Here is a 19,106-nt window from a genome sequence, read left to right on the forward strand (position 1 = left end):
GCTAAAATTTTTTGGCCAACTAACAATATGTGATTAAAAAACTAAAACAACCTCGAAAAACCAATTTTTTGAAATTTTTGCCTATAACTTCCAATCCCGTAAATATACATTATTTCCAGTGTATCCGTCTAAAAGACGAATTTCGGGAAGAAGTTATATACAGTCAATGATCGTAAATCTGGTAATATCATATAGTAGCGTTTTTATCAAAAAGAACTCAATGAGCGCAAAGTGATATATAAATGCTAGCTCTCCCATTTAATCGTTAAATGTGAACGTATCACTGATTAAGATCATTTTAGCGAGTTGTCGGTGTTTTTGAAGGTCGTTTAGGCATGGGTATGCCAAATTTCACCTTTATATTTGCGACTTATGACGATTCACAAATTCGAGTGGAGTTTTGTATGCTTAGTTTATTTATTCAAAGAGCTTAAACATTAAACGATATGTGGTATGTTTTATAAAAAAATTTCCAAATTTATTTTTTTTTTTAAATTGTATTAATAAAACAAATAAATAAATATGCATCCATTCATATATCTGAGTTTTTATTAAAAAATTCCATACAGAAGAATAAAACACGTGCCATAGAAACATAACCGAAATAAAAATATTGAGGGGAGAATTTTTTTGAGCTCTGTTTATTTTCATCGAAATTTCTCCAAGTTATTTTTCATTTTCATCGAAATTACTCCAGCTTTTGTTTAGATTTATTGAAATTCCTCCAGCTTTTTTTCATTTTCATCGAAATTCCTCCAGCTTTTGTTTAGATTCATTGAAATTCCTCCAGCTTTTGTTTAGATTCATTGAAATTCCTCCAGCTTTTTTTAGTTTTCATCGACATTTCTCCAACTTTTGTTTAAATTCATAGAACAAGTTGAAGCTTTTCTTTATTTTCATCGAAACGCTTTTGTTCAAATACGCATCGTTTCTTGCACATGCAAATGGATGAAAAGAAGTTGAATGATTTTATTGAAGCTTTTTTTTAATAAATAACTTTCTGCCCAAAAGCTCAAGAAGTGGTAATATATAACTCGTAATAATGAATGTTCTGAAACAAACAAACTTTTTCTTTGAATTTCAAATTTTATTCGAAAAATATTTTTTTTATTTTACATATATATCAAATTATTGGATATTCACTATTATGGGTTATACATTTTAATACAAAGGTGTGTAGCTTTTGTTTATTTTCAGAGAAAGCTGTGCGTTGAGTGTTTACTGTCATATAAAGATGTGTAGTTTTTTAGACAAAGATTATTTACCATCAGAAGTTCGAACTCAATCAAATTAAATGACAAAATTTTCAAAGTGATTTTTAGGCAATCTATACGATTCATAGATGGTTCTACTTTTATATGTTCTTTTTTTCATGGCGCTCATGAATTTAATACATGAAATTTACTCAGGTTTTTGTAATAATTGCCTGCAAATTTCTTTTTGTTTTCAATGAATTTCCACAGTGTTTTTCGTTTGGATGGTTTAGCCATATACGGCTTCTTACAAAAAGTGAGCCTTTATATGGCAAAAACTCATTCTATATTTCTATATAACAGTAATTTGACAGGGAAATTAGCTGCGCAAAAATTAAGCTACGTAGGTCGGTTTTTTCGGACTCAATCCCCTACAAGGTTTTTGATGATCAGTCAAGCTTTGCATGGAAAGTACGTATAATGTTCGGTATCACGGTATACTAGAAATATAAAATTCATACTAGAAATAATAATTTGTTCAACCTATATTTTTCAATTTTTTTTCCACAATTTTTTTTATTATTACTATTATTATCATTATTATTATAATTTTAGACTAATGAAATAAATTCTTAGGTTAAAAAACAAGACATGGAGCAGGCTATAGGCTCTATTTTATAAAAGTACATTAGATATTGGGCCTAGTAGTTTTGAAAGTAATACATTGTGTGCATATTTTGCTCTGTAGTTGATTGTAGTATGTCCATAGGATTAGTCGCTCCGAAAGCAACACTTCTAGCCAAGGAAAAGGTAAGGCAGCCACAGAGAATGTGTTTTATAGTGAGAATTTGTCCACAATTGCAGATTGAGGAGGAAGATTTGTTTAAGATCCAATGATGAGTTGCTATTGTATGGCTAAGGCGAATTCTCGAAAATGTTTGGATCTTAATTTTCTCAATATTTGTTGGATATAAAAGTGGAATTAACTAACGTTTAATAGAAGAGTAGTGCTGATAATGGTATTGTATATTACCTTCTGTAATTTTCTCTTCACCTTTTTTTTGCAATACATCTTTGAAGATCCATACTTCGCCGCGTTTTGAGTTTTTTTAGCTATTAGTTTCCTGAAGATTTGGAGCATCTTCTTTCTTGTGGATGGACAGCGAAATGTCAAAAGGGTACTCTTTCAAAACGCACGGGGGTTTAAGACCATAATAGCGGAACATTTTTAAGAGAATCTTCAATTTCTTCGCAACGTATAAACAATCGACAATTGCAGATGATGGCTTTCGAATTTCCTTCGCAATAGTAATCTTTCTCACATCTTCACCGAGAATAGATTTATTTGAAATAAGAAGTTTGGGACTATTTTAGCTCTTAACTCATAAAGTCTATTTTTTAAAGCTGGGACACAAGTTTCAATTCTAATATTATTCACCGGCGTCGTCCGAAAACCATAACAAATTGCTCTGAGGGCTTGCTGATAGACCGATCTGAGGATGTTGATATCAGATTTGCAGTTATTGCCATAAATTATTAAAGCATAGTCAATCCTGCTCAAAACAAGCATTTTAGTAAGGTAAGCAATAGTGTTAATGTGTGCATGGCTTTTCCAAGCAACGTACTGTATGAAATTCACCCTTGTTAAAATGGAATTTTTTAACCGAAGACAGTGTGTTTTCCAACGATATTTGTTTGAAAACGTCAACTCGAGAATATGGAGCGTCTGCACGTTTTGTACTGGTAAGTCATTAATAAGCATCAGTAGATTTTCTGAATCGCATATCTGCTTTCGACAAAGTTGCATTTTTTGGATTTTTGTATAGAAATTTCAGCTCCTGACAAGTTTGCCCATGTGAAAATTTCTCGTCCATTAGATTCGAGGACGTTGATTGCCTTCATGCTATCTTTTTCTTTTGTAAAAATGTGTACATCGTCCGCGTAGAGACAACGTTCGATTCTCGGTGCAGGATTCTGCTAATTTCGTAGAAAGCGATTTGGGAAAGCGTGACAGAAAGAGAAGATCCTTGCTGAATGCCATTCATTAGCGAAAAGGAATCAGAGAGATGATTGTTGATTCTAAATTTAAACCGTCGATGCGACATGAATGATTTGTAGTAGTTGAAAAATTTAGGACCAACATTCCATGTAGGATATATGGTTAGTCAAAAATACCGTATTATATAGGTCCAGTAATTTCTTTTTAGTTGAATTAGACAGAGCACTGATCATTTGGTATGATATCCGGTCTAGACCAGGTGTCCTCCCCGTCGATTTGGAGAGACAATTTTCAAGTTCTAAAGTAGATACGCAATTTTCCATGGACATATTATCTTGATTTTTTGAGTCCAAAAACCTGATTACAAAGCAACACGTTAGTTCCACAATTGTTATTTTGGTAAGTTTTTTTTTTTCTTTCTTCAATTTTTCAAAGTTTTTTTTTATATTTTTCAATTTCAAGAGAATAGAATTGCCTTCAATAAATGGGAACGCTTCGATTATGTTAAAATTTGTGAGAAATTGAAGTGAATATTCTGTTAAAAAGTCATTGTTCTGTTAAAAAACCTTTGTCATGACGAGGGAGAAGGAATAACCAGCTCCTCTGTTAAAAGTAATCAGATCTTCTGTTAACACTCATTTATAGCTAAAGAAGTCAAAAAAAGATTTACACTAAAGACTATTTTATATGAACACTGGTTATAAGAATTCCTAATTTATAAATTGCCTGCAAATATTTAAAGTATTTGATTTGAACGTGTAATTGGACCTATTACTCTGAGACATTCACACGTCATTTCGCGTTGCAATCGGTTATATTGGCCACGTTCCAAGGAACGCAGTTCTGTTCTTTCCTTCTATTCACAACACATGGTCCTTTTTTTTATTAAACCATGTAAAGGAAAAAATCTGTTTCGCATGTACATGAAGAATGATGTAGAGAATATAATCAAAGATTTGGCTTAAATTGCGTTTTATGGATGGTTTTATGGTTGCAGCCAGTAAGTTTTCGTTCGAATTGAAATATACGATAGCGATGCAACAGTTCCCTCAATCAAGCTCTTACTCATCTTTCTAAAGGGATTTGGTAACCTACATTATATATTAAGAGGATTTGGTATTCAGTGCTTATCCGGCAGTTAATGTCATATACTTGCAAATGAATCTAAGTAAAAAGTTGTTATGGTTTGCCCAAGAGCATCTAGAAATTCGAGCGGCCGTAAATGCATGTACATACATAAACAAGAATAAGATTTCACTTGCGTATACACGAATAGTTGAATCCAAACACGTCTCTTTAAGGCAAGTTTAAGACAGTGAAACTATTACAACAACCCATTATGTAACATGATATTAAAAACAGACTCTTTTCCTTTTTCTTTTTTGAAGTTTGCCACAGTAGATATCAAAAATAACTTAAACAAATCTGGAAATCCATTCATTTAATCTCCATTAATCTTTAGAAGCTTATATAATGAATCAGGATGATGCTGATAAGGCAATACGTGAATATTTTTGTCTAAAATGGCATATATGAAAAACTAAATGTTTCTTCAGGCCCATTATCTCTCATTTATCAAAATGTTAGGGGCCTTAATTCAAAAATTCGTTCTGAACACGGAGTTTTTCTGTTTGGTCTTCACCGAAACTTGGCTAAAACCCGATCTTCGTTCGTCGGAACTTTTTCACAATTCTTCAGAAGAAATCTTCAGAAAGAATCGAGTGAATCGCATTAGTAGTGGTGTATTAATTGCCATATCTGCGTCAGTCCCGTCCAATGCAATAGAGTTTCCCACTTCTCCTGACGTTGAATTTATCGCCATTCGTGCGATAATGCCCAATAAACAGCTATTTGTAACCTGCTCCTATATTCCCCCAAATTCTGATATCTCCATTTACAAGAAACACGCTGTCCTCATTTGTGAAGTGGCCAAGCGGTCTAGACTTAACGATTTGGTCGTTGCATTGGGTGGCTTCAACTTGCCTCAAGTCACTTGGTGATAGTTCTGGCTGTTTGATTCCTACTTCAACGTCTGATAGGGCTGTTGTGTTCTTTAATGAATTGTTTGATCATAATTTGGATCAATATAATCGCACCCCTAATTGTAATGGTAGACTGCTTTATCTCTGCTTTGCCAACTTTCTTGACATTAACGTAAATCGTTGCCCACCTTTTAGTTTACCTGGGCACCCTTATCATCCATCAATGTGCATTTCCTTTCATCATAACTATGATGGTTCGTTGAACTGCCTTAAGATGCCAAATCAATCTTTTTTAAATAAATGTTATGATTTTTACAAAATCAATATTGTATTGCTAAAACATCGTCTTTCACATATGAGGGTTGATTTCTCAACCGGAAGTATTGAAAGTTTATTGTCATCGTTCTACAATACATTAAATCTAGCTATTGCTGCATCTGCTCCGATCAAGCAGTGCCGACCTCGAAGCAGGTGTCCCCCGTGGTTTAATAAGACAATTAAATATTACAAGAATATAAAAAAACACGCTATTCAAAAAATATTCGAAAAGTGGCTCTGCGCTCGACTATTTCGCTTACTCGGTGGTGAGGCATAGATTTAACTCCCTCAACCACCATTATTACTGCAGATACCTTCAGTTCATTAAATCCTCTATGTTTGCTAATCCTAAATACTTTTTTAAATTTGTTAACTCTAAAAGAAAAATTTCCACATATCTCTCTCATGTTTTTTTAATGGCTCTGATTCCTCGGATGATTTTGAAATCTCAAATCTGTTTGCTGAGTATTTCCGACGAAACTTTTCGATTGCTAATTTCGATTTATCAGCAAACTACCCATAACCTATAACTAACTTTGTCTCAATTCCTAACTTGGTAATTTCGGAAGATGACGTTTTGAAACGGTTGATTTCTCTAAAATTGTGTGTTGTGCGCCAGGACCTGATGGAATTCAATCTTATGTACTTAAATCTTGCGCTGTCGAGTTATGTGGTGTGATCTCAAAGATTTTTAACCTGTCCTTGAATTTAGGTGTTTTCCCTTCGTGTTGGAAGAGTAGTTTCCTTATTCCTATCCACAAGAGTGGAAGAAGACAATTTGTTGAGAACTACAGAGGCATACCCAAGTTGAGTGTCTGCCCAAGTTGTTCGAGCGAATTGTGACTCAGCATTTCGCCTTTGCCATTAATTCATATATTTCTCCGCACCAGCATGGCTTTCGGAAAGGGCGATCTACAGTCACCAACTTGTTACAGTTTACTTGTCATGTTTTGAAGGCTTTTTCTAGTCGGTCTCGCACAGATGTTATGTACACTGATTTAAGCAGAGTGTTTGATAAGGTTAATCATAACTTAAGCTCTTATCTGAACAATAGATCTTTCAGGGTTTTGTTAACCTTCATCACCTCGGCTAGCCGTTAGGTATGCGAAAGAGTAGAAAGAGAGAAAAATCATGCGAAGAAATTTGGTGGTGGGTTTTGGTGTGTTTGGCTGATTGTTAGAGAGTCGAGTGGTAGCTGCCCAAGCAAACGGTCGCTTTTATTTGCCTATTGTACAAAGAAGATATAAAAAAACAATTAAGGAAACGCATATTTTATTTAAAGATTTGATTAACCCGGTTGCATATTAGGCTCTTTTTTTTTGTAAGAAACGCGTCCTGAATTTTTTTTTTGTTAAGAAAATTGAAAACTTGAGATTTTGTATAAAAAGTTCAGATAAAAAATCACGTTCAAAAAAAACTAAGGAAAGGATTCATGAAAGAAAAAAAAAAGGAAATAAGCTTTGACATGTGCTTAAGTTGATTTAAAACAAAATTATTCACAAAAAAAGATGGGAAAAGAAAGGAAAAAAAAAGGAAGCAAAATTCTACTTTAACCATTTAAATAATTCTTAAAAAAAAAAAAAAAAATATGAATACAAACATTAGTTTATTGGTATAGTTTTGTATTATGAGTTCGATTATTGTACTTATTAAGAAAAGAAAGAAAAAATGTTTTATTTGCAAGTTTTTTCCTGACAAATTGATAATATCTTGCGGACTAAAGTGAAATTCTGTATAAAAAAAGGAGAAATAAGTAAATAAGCGACAACAAAGTTAAAAAAAAAGGAAAAAGGGCATACCAATCATCAAGCCAAACTTGAAAAGAAAATTAAGCTACGGCAGATGAAGGTAAAACCTTTTCCAATACAGAAAACCTTCGTATTAGCATTTGCGTTGATTTGCAAAAATAAAGAACAGGAGAAAAATTGCATGTGACAGATTTACGAAAAGAAATTTTTATTAAATTAAATTGAGAATTTAACTACGGATAAGAAGTGTAATTTACTGTAATAAAGTTATGATTTATATACGAATGTATTGTTATACAGGTCAAGGCAAATGTCAATGTCGTTAAAATCGCAAAATATATGTGAAAAAAAGAAGACTTTTTTTCTGGCAAAATCTTGAGGTTTCGCTTTAATTAAAGCGAGTAGGAAAGCATCAAAATATGGCTAGTGAAACGGTGAACGTACCAGCCTAAGGAAGTCTACTATTAACGTGTGGTGTTCGGTAAGGCGGCTGAGCAAATTAGTTCCTACTAACATTGCTGCCGGACCTGCCGCCTGCCTTGCCTAGAAGAGGCGATGATCTTGTATGTACTGCGCCCACATCGGCTATTGTGGAACATTAGCACCTGGAGCAGCCAGCGTGTGTCTGCCACGAGGATGCCACCTCTCTACCTGGCCCTTCATCATCTCAACGGTCAGGTATTATTAGATGTAGACCGAAATGCCAGCGGTAATAAGAAAAAAATTAAAATTTATAATTGCTTGGCTATAAAATTTAAATCATAATGAGCGGCTAAGCGGAATATGCCGCCGCTGTAGCAGGGGTATGGATGGGTGCGCGGACTAAAAGAGGACCAACGAACGACGGACAACAGATTTCATAAATAGACTTACACCGTTTTTCAAGAACCAAGTATTCTTTAATTTGCATTTTCTTTGTTTTGTTTTTTTTTTTTTTCATTGTCATGCGGTCCAGCGCGCCAGCTCAAATAATTTAATCGCGCTACCGAAAGGTGAGCTAGGGCCGTGACACACCTTGAGATCGATGCTAACACTGGGCAAATTCGTCTACAGCCACGTACGTAGAGTTTTATTATATACCCAGAGATATATGACAGTTTGCGCCGGAATTCTGTTTAAGAGGCTAAGTAAAATTTAAAAAATATTCTAATCACAATTACCATTGGACGCTTCTTTTATATGGTTAATCACATAACAACTTTCTTAAACGTGACGTTGCTCGATATTAACGATCATGAACAGCAAAGGCCGGATAAGCTACAATTCTCGTGCAGAAATGTTTCGAGAAGGCAAATATTGCTTTGAGATGATCCAGCTAATAAGAATCGTTTACGAACTTCTCTGCATCTGTTATAGGCCAGGCAACACAATTATTTAGCTAAAGGCTTACAAGATAAATATCTGACGTGGAATGATGAGACCGTTTTTTAAGAAAGTCTTAGAATACTTGGAGCTCAAATAGGTCATATATTTAATAATAAATTTTTGTCTGCGCTTTTGAAACGAAAATTGACTGCTAAGAAAGGATTACTTCCTCAAAATGACAATTTAGATGCGTCTGATATATGCCGTAATCGACAACCAGAGACCCGAACGCAACGATGCCTTCTTATTATCGTACTCACAATAACATCTTGGAAAATGTTTTCAGTTACAAAGTCTTAGAAGTTATTTTTGATTCAAAACTCAAGTTTGACAGTCATACTGAAGTATCCGTTGATGAAATTGAATCATTTTTAGGGTTTATAAAAAGATGGTCTAAAGAATTTAAAGAAGTGCTTGTATACTTGTTTAATTAGACCAACTGTTGAATTCTCGTCGTCGATGGTTTGGCTTCCTAGTTGTAGATGCCATATTGATTTCTTGGAGTCTGTTCAACGGGAGTTCTTGATGTTTGCCTTGTGAGGTTTGGGGTGGGATCCAGCCCACTTCTTCCACTGTATAAGAATAAATCATTGATTTGCCTTCCCTTGAAAAAAGGAACAAATGGTGGGTTAAACCTTCCTTTGTAAGCTAAACAAAGTTAATGTTTGCTGGCTTTAGAAGAACTTATTAATATTAATATCCCTAGTAAGATATGAAAACGTATTGTGCTATAGAACAACTACAGCCACCCCGATGCTGTACAGTTGTTCAATCCGTTTCGGGTAATGTGTCAAATGTTGAACGATCACTACCATTTACTTGATCTGTCGGTTTACTGTTAAGTCGTTGAGTCTTTCATATATAAAGGTAAATTGAATCAAAATACACCTTTATATTTGTTTCTTTCGTATTTGTTACTATTAATAATGTATAAATAAACTCATATTCATTCATCAATACACATCAATATATATCATCAATATATATCTTAATTTAGGATTTAGACGAATTTTGTTGTACATTATACCTTGATCTCATGCTTATTTTTAGTTTTTTTTTTTTCTTTATATTACATTTTAAATTATTTTACAGCTTAAGGTAAGGACTTGGTCCGTAGCGGGATTCAGTTAATGAAATAAATAAATAAAATTTTTGGAAATTTTTCGCGTTATTCTCATTTATTTACATTTGTAAATAGTTGTAAATTTAAGCATATATTCAGGAACAGTTTATTGAACATAAAATTAGCACAAATAGCACGTCCGTAGCTTTTTCATAAAAATGTTAATTCGTTGATGCTTATGTTAGTCTTCATTTTCTTTGCGAAGACATAATAGCGGCCTTTTTATGACAAGCGCCAACATCAATCATTAGGTGCGTATAAAAATTTTTGATGCGCAATATTATGAATACATATTTGTTTGCTTTTGCTTTTTTTTGGGTTATAAAATTTCTGGCAGATAAAACTATGTGGAAAGGGAAAAATATTTTAATAAATTTTCTTTGATAATTTATAAGCTAGACGTAAAGATTGCCAAAAATAATTCTAATATATAGATAAAGATGTAGACATGTATACAGCAAATTATATTGAAAATTTGAGAATTAAAAAGGTGAATACTCATAGCACATATGACGATAGTATTTGCGAAATTTTAACTGCGTTCGTTTTAACAACTTTCATTCTTCTAACAAAATCTCTTTCGCCTAAAAATGGCCTCTTAAAGTAACAATACATGCAAAATAAAAACGTGTCTTTCAAAATGCAAATTTCACCGGTAAATGAAGCAAAAGGCTTTCACGAAATAAATAAAATATATAAATCCGACAGTGATGAAATCTTAAGTATGATAAAAAGAAATATTTTTTAACTTGTATCGCATCTTCCATATTTGTATATCAAAAATTACTTATTGGAACATCGAGCATTAAGAAAGATTGGAGCGTTTGGATTTCCGTTAATATTGAATTTTACTTATTCCATTATCAAAAGATAGCTTCTGTTTGCTTTTGAGCACTTATTTTTAGGGTACATGCATATAAAAACACAGAGTCCAAACTCGAAAGCAATACCTTAGTGGCCTCTAAAATGAATTCTTTTAGAAAATAAGTATATTGCGCTTGGCGTATTATAAACTATATAAACTAAATATAAGCGGTCCAAAACCAAATTTTGTAGACTTGGCAAGTTTATTGAAGGTAAGTTATAAATAATTAAATAACATTGATCTACGATATACTAAAATAGCCAAAGACCTGTACAATTAAAAAAACCATCTGCCTACAAGAACCTAATATGTGAAGTTTTGATTCAATCTTATTCAATAGATAAAATTAATAACTAACAACTTTAGAACGACCATTTCGCGCCTTTCTAGAATTTTAGTTCATTACGACAGATCATGCTATAGACTTCTTTGCTGATTGGCTCATATTTGCCTGTACATGTTTGATAATATAAAGGATCCGTAATGATATTCGGATCATAACCTTCTTTTTGCAGATCAATTTTTCGCAATTTAAATGTTCCAGTCAAGTCAATCTTAGTGAGAAAACGTAGAAACTGTGGCCTTGCATAGACAGGCAATACTTTTTTTAAATCTAACGTGAAGCTATCCAAGTCTAATTGTCGTTCTGGATCGTAAATAGCAGCCATACCAGCTCTACCTTCTGTATTTGGAATGGTAACTCCGTATACAATTGTATCCCTATATCCAACTAGGGTGGTTAATTGAGTTTCAACTTCACCTGTGGAAACATTCTCTCCTTTCCAACGAAATGTATCACCGGTACGATCTATGAAGTAAAGGTAACCTTTTTCATCGGATACAAGCAAATCACCGGAAATGAATGCCATATCGCCTTTTTTAAACACGTCGTAAACCACTTTTTTAGCTGAAGCAGTTTGATCAACGTAACCTAGGAATTCTCTTGCGGGATTGCCTGGTACAATTTTTCCAATAAAGACACCTGGTTCTTGAGGTTTGCACAATTGACACAAACCGTTGGGACCACGTATCGGTTCACCAGTGTCGGGATCTGCCCTTATAATCGAAATAGGATATATCTGAGGCAATATGCGCGAAACAAATCCAATGGCTCCGACTGTGTTGTCGTGGTTCATAATGTTTGCATTGCCTTCGGTTGCTCCGTAAAATTCACCTACTTTACTTATGTTAAATCTTTCAGTAAAGCGCGGCCAAATTTGAGGACGTAATCCGTTACCAAATACCATACGCACTTTATGTTTGTGGTCATTTTCGGAAAGTGGTGTTGCTAAAATATATCTGGCCATTTCCCCTATGTACTGACCAACCTGAAAAATAAACGTACATTTAGTAGTAGTAAAAGCTTAGGACTAGAGGCATAAAATCTAGTAGAAATGGAAATCGACTCCCCTGGCTAAACTTTTAAATTGATAACGGAATAGTAAGTCGAATTTTTTAGTATATTATCTCATAACTTACGAATCATTTAAAAAGTGTTCCAAAAATAATCTTATCTTCTATTTATGCCGGCCGAATGCAAAACAAATTTTGAATTGGAAAGCATTTTTAGATACAGTTGTTGCAAGAGTGAAATTGTACCTGGTAGGTATTAAGAGATAGAAATATAATGGTTTATGTATTTATCTGTTCGCATATACAGAGTTCAACTGCAGTACAGATTCGATTGTTGCAATTGAAGTAAAAGAAACTTTAAAACTACGGAACTAATACATGCATTTAAAAATAAGATACTCATCTAGTGCAACCACACGCTTAATATCTGACATACATCAACTAAGAGTATATCTAGTGGACAATTAGCAAGTGTTGACATACAGCTTAGCAAAAATTTAACAACATTATTTAGTAGGTTGATAATAAAAACATTAAATATTAGTTTAAGTATGACGTCGACACTACACTGACTGTGCAAAAGAGTGGTTTTAATGGAATGATGGGATCGGGTTACGAGATTAGGTTAAAATTTCAATTTTTGCGGAGGGTGCTAAGTGGATTACAAAGTTCGGAATTGGCTAAGGTTTGTAAAAAGAACTTTCATTGACAAGCGGATAGGAATATTCAAGTTGATCTCATTTAATCAAACAGACGATTCAATGACACCCTTTATCAACTTTACCGTGAAGGTAATGCCTGAGGCTACCCTGCCTTTCCCAAATGAACGTACAGCTGTAACTCGTAACCTATTTTAGATGTGAGCTTTCCGCACTTTATACAGATAAGAAAATTGCAAAGTTAACAGAGCTATAAGATCATCACCACCAATTTTACTTAATATGTCGTTTGTAAACAAATGCATGCCAGCAGCATAGAGTTCAGAGCTCTAACTGCGTGTTTGAAGCATCAGCTAAATCTCAGTAAAAGCTAGCACTGAAAACTCGTGGCTTAAGTAGCTAAATGATCGCATCGATAACTTAGAATGCGAGCTTGTCACTTTTATGTGAACAATGTCAGTTCAGATAATGGGAACACCTTTAAACACACATACACGTAGTTACTCACCGTCGCATTGTATTTAAAGCAATCCGCAAAATAGCTAGACGCAGAAAACTTCTTACGTATGGCAACTGTGCACCCAAATATCAAAGCTTGTCCCATACTCATTATCCCACCAGCTGTGTGATATAACGGCAAAGGGGTATAAAATATATCGTTCTGTTCGAAGCCCAATGTGTAGTGAATTCCAGCCGCAATGAAAACATATCTAAAAATGAGAAAGCAAACATTAAACCAAATGTAACTTCAACAACTTCATCAAGCATCAGAGTAACAACAAATACAAGAACAACGATAACTCCACTAAACATCAGGGTAACAATCAGTGCAACTATAACAGCAATAACTTCAACAACTTCTTCAGCATCAGGACAACAACAAAAACAACAGGTATCTACACCACTACAACAGGGTGTGAGTTCAGGTCAGTAAGCAACATATAGGCAAAAAACGTGGAATGTATATTGAGAGTTTATCCGTCTAACAGCAACAAGCACATTCCCCTAGGGGTGAAGCTTAAATAGACAAAAGAATAGGAAAACCTAAAAGAAAATTTAACAAGCGATAGCGAACTACTTTTCCTCCTTTTAATATAAATGAAATTACACCCAACCCGAAATCTCAAATACTACCGTGATCCACGCGAAATAATACCATCATAATAGGAGTAGATGCTAGTAGGATAGGAACGCTCAAGAATTACGGGAAATTATTAACAAAGCCAAAAAAGAAGAAAATATTTAAATTGTGAAATTCGGGAAATAAGAAGTAAATAATTATCGCAAAAGTGAAATTCCTTACGAGAATATGAATTGTCCTTATTATGTTGCTATTGCTTTTGTACGTCATTTGTAAGAGTGTTCACGGGCATAACATTTAAGGCTTTGCCACTGCAACCAAATTTCTAAATGATCGATTTAGTTAAAAGGTGAATATTAACGATCGAACAGCATAATTCTGAGTAATTGCGAAAACTTTAAATTCTGAAAATCTAACCAAAATTTACCTAGCAGCACTGAGATATAAAATAAATACAAGAAAATACTAGTAAGACTATGGGAAGATAAATGTGGGAAGCCATTCAGCAATAAACGGTAGGCTAAACGAGAAATAGCTTCAATTAATAACAGAGATTTGATTCAAAAAAAAAAAAAAAACTTTAACGTTCGTAAAGGAATGCAGTTAAAATTTTTCAAAAGTAGAAGTTAAAGCAAAACATTAAGCAAGATCACTGGAAACATTTCTCGTTCAAGAAAAAAAAAACAAATTTCAAGGATAGTGAGTCCCCTTCCCCTTTAATGGAAATTTAGATAATACGTGCGAATGACCTGCATCTATTAGTTAAAAGGCTTCTTATAGGCCAAAGGTTTCACGCATCCCTGTACTAAAGGTATAACCGAACTTACCTCTCGTAAAAAAATTTCGATCATGTTCGAAAAATCTGTAGGTCGTTTTTAGAAGCCCTGCGGATTATAAAAGCAAAATTACAACCATTCCTGTAATCATTTACCGAATCTTTAAAATCGAAGTAGGAGTGAGGAAGCGACAACCATCTAGTAGAACCGTATACCCCTATTCAAAATTTAGTGGAAACTTTCTTCTAACAGTGCGACCCTAAAGATAGTGTAAAACTTTCTGAAGTACAAATATAAAGTTGCACATGTGGTTGGTCAATATATTGACCGGAAATTACCAAAATTTGGAAAATAGATTTAGTTTCTCAAACAAGTAATGCAACTCCCTATTCGTCATTTAAAGATTTCACAAAAATTGAAAAGGGAATACGAAATTTATGGTAGAGGTGTACGTTGTCAAGCAAATCACCTCCAGAAAGGAAAACAAAACGATAAATAAATAAATACCATAAGTGAAGTTTTAAACACGGTTTGAGGAATTAAATATTTCAATAAATAAACTTCCACAGCCAAAACAAAGGCACTTTATTCCAATGCGAATAAAGCATAACAAGTAAGAGAATAGGGAGAATAATCAGTAAAAGAAAACCCAAAGAAGAAATATATTGGTCGTCAACAACTCATGATCTATATGAAATCTATTATTCTGCAATTTTGAAAATTGTTACAAATAACAATCATGCAAATACATAAGCAACTAACCCTCATAGAAATTTGTACGGGCCAAGAAATAATTTAAAAAAAAAAAAAAACAACAGACAACAACAACAAATCCTAAACAAAAAAAAAATAGCAAACCAAATACAAAAAAAAAAATAAAACAAGATCGCCAGCATGACATCGCCGCTTCGTGTCACCTGGGTGCACTCCCTACGTCGAGATGAACTCCAAGCCTGCCTAGGGGCGCTCGACCTAGACATCACCGGTACCGTCCAAAAAATGAGGAGCCGTTGGGCACAATTCATCAATCAGGACCACGAGCTCGAGATCGTCACGCGGTTGCTAGAGTTACAGACCCAGCTGGAGGCCCTCACCAGCGATCGCTGTCATCAGCCTCCCACGCCAGAACTGGGGCTGACGGGATGCCCATAAATGCATGTACCGGTGACGATAAAGGAGCACCGGCAACCCTCCCCACCACAGCGACAACAATCAACGATCACACCAATGGCATCACAACAGCATCGCCCACATTTACATAGATAACATTAACAACAAATGCCAACCGAGCAGCACGATCACAACAATGGCATCACAACAGCACTGCCCACGTTTCCATAGCCAAAATTAACAACAAATGCCAACCGAGCAGCGTAACGATTACATCAACAGAATCACAGCAACAGCATCAACGTTTACATCAACGACACCAACGATAACAACTATCATAACAGCAACATCATTCGCGGTAATCCCAACTATTATCACAATAACGGCAACAGGTGGCTAACGTGATAAACACAACACCAGCAAACAGCACAGCAAACAACGATAACAGCCATCACCAACTCAACATCGCTAGCGTTAACATCAACTGTTACCGCAACAACAAACAACGACAACAATAACAATGAAAGTCACAACAACTACAATAAATTCAACGCCACAACAAACAACGCTCATACCAACCGCAAAGAGCGCACCACAATTGCGTCAACATTCCACCAGCAATTCAACACAAGAACAAAGTCACCCGCAGCCAAGGGTCTGTCAACCCAAATACGTACTTAGCGGCGAACATTGGCACAACCCGTACCTCCCTGGCCAATGGTCCGGCGATTCAATGCCGGAAAGCTAAAGGTACACAAAAGCTGACGGGACCAACGGCCAACGTTCCGACACCACCAATGTCGGAAAGCTGAAGACAATAGGCTCCGCGCCATCGAAGTGATAGCACCCTGCTCTGCTCTCACAACGTTTAATTTAGTAATAATCAAAAAGTAACGATCTAAGGCCAACTTTTACATTATACAAAGGCAGACCTAATCATAAATAATGATGAAAAGATAATATGTGTGCTAACGTTAATGTAATGGAAATGAACGTGTTATTTAAATTCAAGAAAAGAATACGGGGGTTTTGTTGTTCACCTTTTTTATTTTTGCTAGATACGGTCAACAGTATTTTTTAAAAGTTAATTAACAATAATTTAATGCTGAAATTTCAGGACGTTCAGAAGTGAAAATAAAGTGAAAAATAATACTTCATGGAAACTAAAATAGATTGTTTAGAAAAAATGGAAAATAGGAAAATAATGCTATTAAAAGCCAAAGTTAGATTAAGTTGAAAAGTGTCCAGATGTGAAAGTATTCTTAAGCCTAATAGCCTACTTCCCAAAATTCCTTCAAGGCTATGCAGAATCAGCAAAATTGCGTACGCATTTGCTTAAAAAAGAAATAACGCTTGTTATAAAAGCAATATGAAACAGAAATTAATGCAACCAGTATTTGTTAATGAACCAATTTTACATATACGCCACACGTTACGCGTTGAAGGAAAACTGCGTCTTATATTCTTTTGAAGCAAGAAAATAGAACAATGTAAGAATGTTTGGACACTGTTGAATTGAATGAAACCCCATAATAAGTCGTAGAATTCGAAGCCATAAAGCGGACGTAAATAGTCGCAGGAAAAAACTGGCGAAGTGTTATCAAAATAAAACATTATTATTACAATGTTAAAAAAGTCGCGGAATTTGCAGGCCCACGTAATACTTCATCTGTGTTGATTATGTGAAGCCGTGGAAAAATCTTAAAGGAAAATATCATCTGGTGCAGACCAATGTCGAATGTAAAAAATATATTATATCAGTGTTTAAAAAAGCCAAAAGAAACCAAAAAGCTGTAAAGTCATGTAGCTGAACACACATCTACATTGAAAATTTTCTTATTTTTATTAATATATTATATCTAATTTTTCTTGATTTCAATTTCTTTGGACTTAAATATCAATGCCAATTTCGTTCTTGTGTTATACGGTTGTAAAAAATGGATTAAAAATCATAATAGATTTTATGATTCTATGGTTCTGAGAGCCTAAATTATTTGTGGTAAGCGTGGATTAATTTTATGCGCCTGTATGCAACGCTCAGAAGAACCCATCGGCCAATTTAGCACCATTTTCTGAATCAATTTGAGTGTGTCTATTCATAAGGCGTGTGTACATGTACCTTTACTACTTACATGGAAGAATTGGTTTATAAGAAAATAGAGTTTTTGAAATGTCAAATTGCATTTTAAAATTATTGATTAATTTTGTGCAGTTAGGTTCGTTAAAATAATTCGGCTTAATGTCAAATGCGAAACGAGCTGATATTGTTCTAACTGAAGAATCCTCAAATTCTCATTTAACAGAAGTGCTGCGAAAATTTCTTATTTAGCAGAAGTTCCGAGAAAATTTCTCCTTTTCGAAGCGTTGCAATTATTACACGCCACACTGTGTTCTCTCTATTCTCAACACATAGTACTTTTTTTATAAACCTTGTAAAGGAAAGAACTTGCTAACGGCATTTAGCAAGAAATCAAAGTCATTTTACAAGTGCGAAAGGAAGTTAGGCAAAGTGAATAATTGCAAAAAAAAAAAAAAATTAACAAAATTTAAAAATATCGAAAGGAAATATAGAAAAGAAAATACATAATAAACATTAGCCTACAGGTTGCAATCGCCGTTATAGTTTAATGACATTTAATGACATTCGCCGACTTTTTTATGACCATTCGCTATACAATGCACAATTTTGAAAAGGTTAGTAGTATAGTATTTGAACTTTTTGAACACCATTTAATATAAAGTCTTTTACAAAACAAGCGCACAAAATCTAGTTTATGATAACAAATGGTACAGGATAATGTTTTGATCTGCAGACTTATTGCTGTAAGTGTTTCTTCCTATGCACTATATCTCTTTCAACATAGAAGGATTCATGTGAAAAATAAGCTTATTATGATTATACTGGTATATTACGACGGATAAATATAGTGAATTTTGAGGCGAAAGAGTGTAAGGCGTTCGTATATACATAGGAATATAATGTTTTCATTACTTTTTGGTTAAAAAACCGATAACTTGAATAGCTTCTGATCTCAATTCCTTTCTTACGTAAAAACTCCAACACCCTTATAGATGACAACTTCATTAAAACAATGAAGGTGAATAATTTGAAATCTTCTGCAGTTTCTTTTCTTCATTCAGAAAGAATGATTAGCAAATTCGTGGAGCACTTACAAGCGTCACACGAACTTGGTTAATTAATTTCAAAACGCTGAAATCCGGTAATGATATTAAAGTCAAAACTTCCAAAAACAAATAACTAGTATGTTCACGTCAATTGGGAAGTGCAATGATACCATAGAGACACAATAAGATTGCGACAAGAACAGAAAGTCAAGCTTACAAAAAGCGTTTATTGAAAACCGAAAGTTTATTATGATTGCTTCCGATCAGGGTGCACAAACCACAAAATAAATGTCACAGCATTGAGGAAAAATAAATGAACAAAAACATATTAAGACATAAGCCGATACTACAGAAAAGGTAGAAATATTGCAGGATAATCAAACACACATTTTACACGGACAGACCTTG

At 34.2% G+C, this 19,106-nt stretch overlaps 1 protein-coding gene and 1 long non-coding RNA gene across 4 annotated transcripts in view; one reads left to right on the forward strand and one right to left on the reverse strand.

Moving 5' to 3' along the window:
* The first annotated feature begins 6,425 nt into the window (after window positions 1–6,425).
* On the forward strand, window positions 6,426–9,764 carry LOC119642519. Its single transcript, XR_005248071.1, has 2 exons — window positions 6,426–7,918; window positions 8,196–9,764. It is a non-coding gene; the product is annotated as an uncharacterized LOC119642519 (long non-coding RNA).
* LOC119642517 (long-chain fatty acid transport protein 4-like) overlaps window positions 7,139–19,106 on the reverse strand; it is a 60,356-nt gene continuing 48,388 nt past the window's right edge. For all 3 annotated transcript variants that reach the window (XM_038041665.1, XM_038041664.1, XM_038041666.1), the window contains 2 exons: window positions 13,114–13,315; window positions 7,139–11,921 (listed from right to left, as the gene is read on the reverse strand). In XM_038041665.1, coding sequence (XP_037897593.1) covers window positions 10,980–11,921; window positions 13,114–13,315 — 1,144 coding nt within the window. In that variant the 3' untranslated portion in view covers window positions 7,139–10,979. The remainder of the gene's footprint in view (window positions 11,922–13,113; window positions 13,316–19,106) is intronic.

This window comes from Glossina fuscipes, unplaced genomic scaffold, assembly GCF_014805625.2.
Source record: "Glossina fuscipes isolate IAEA_lab_2018 unplaced genomic scaffold, Yale_Gfus_2 224, whole genome shotgun sequence".
NCBI lineage: Eukaryota > Metazoa > Arthropoda > Insecta > Diptera > Glossinidae > Glossina > Glossina fuscipes.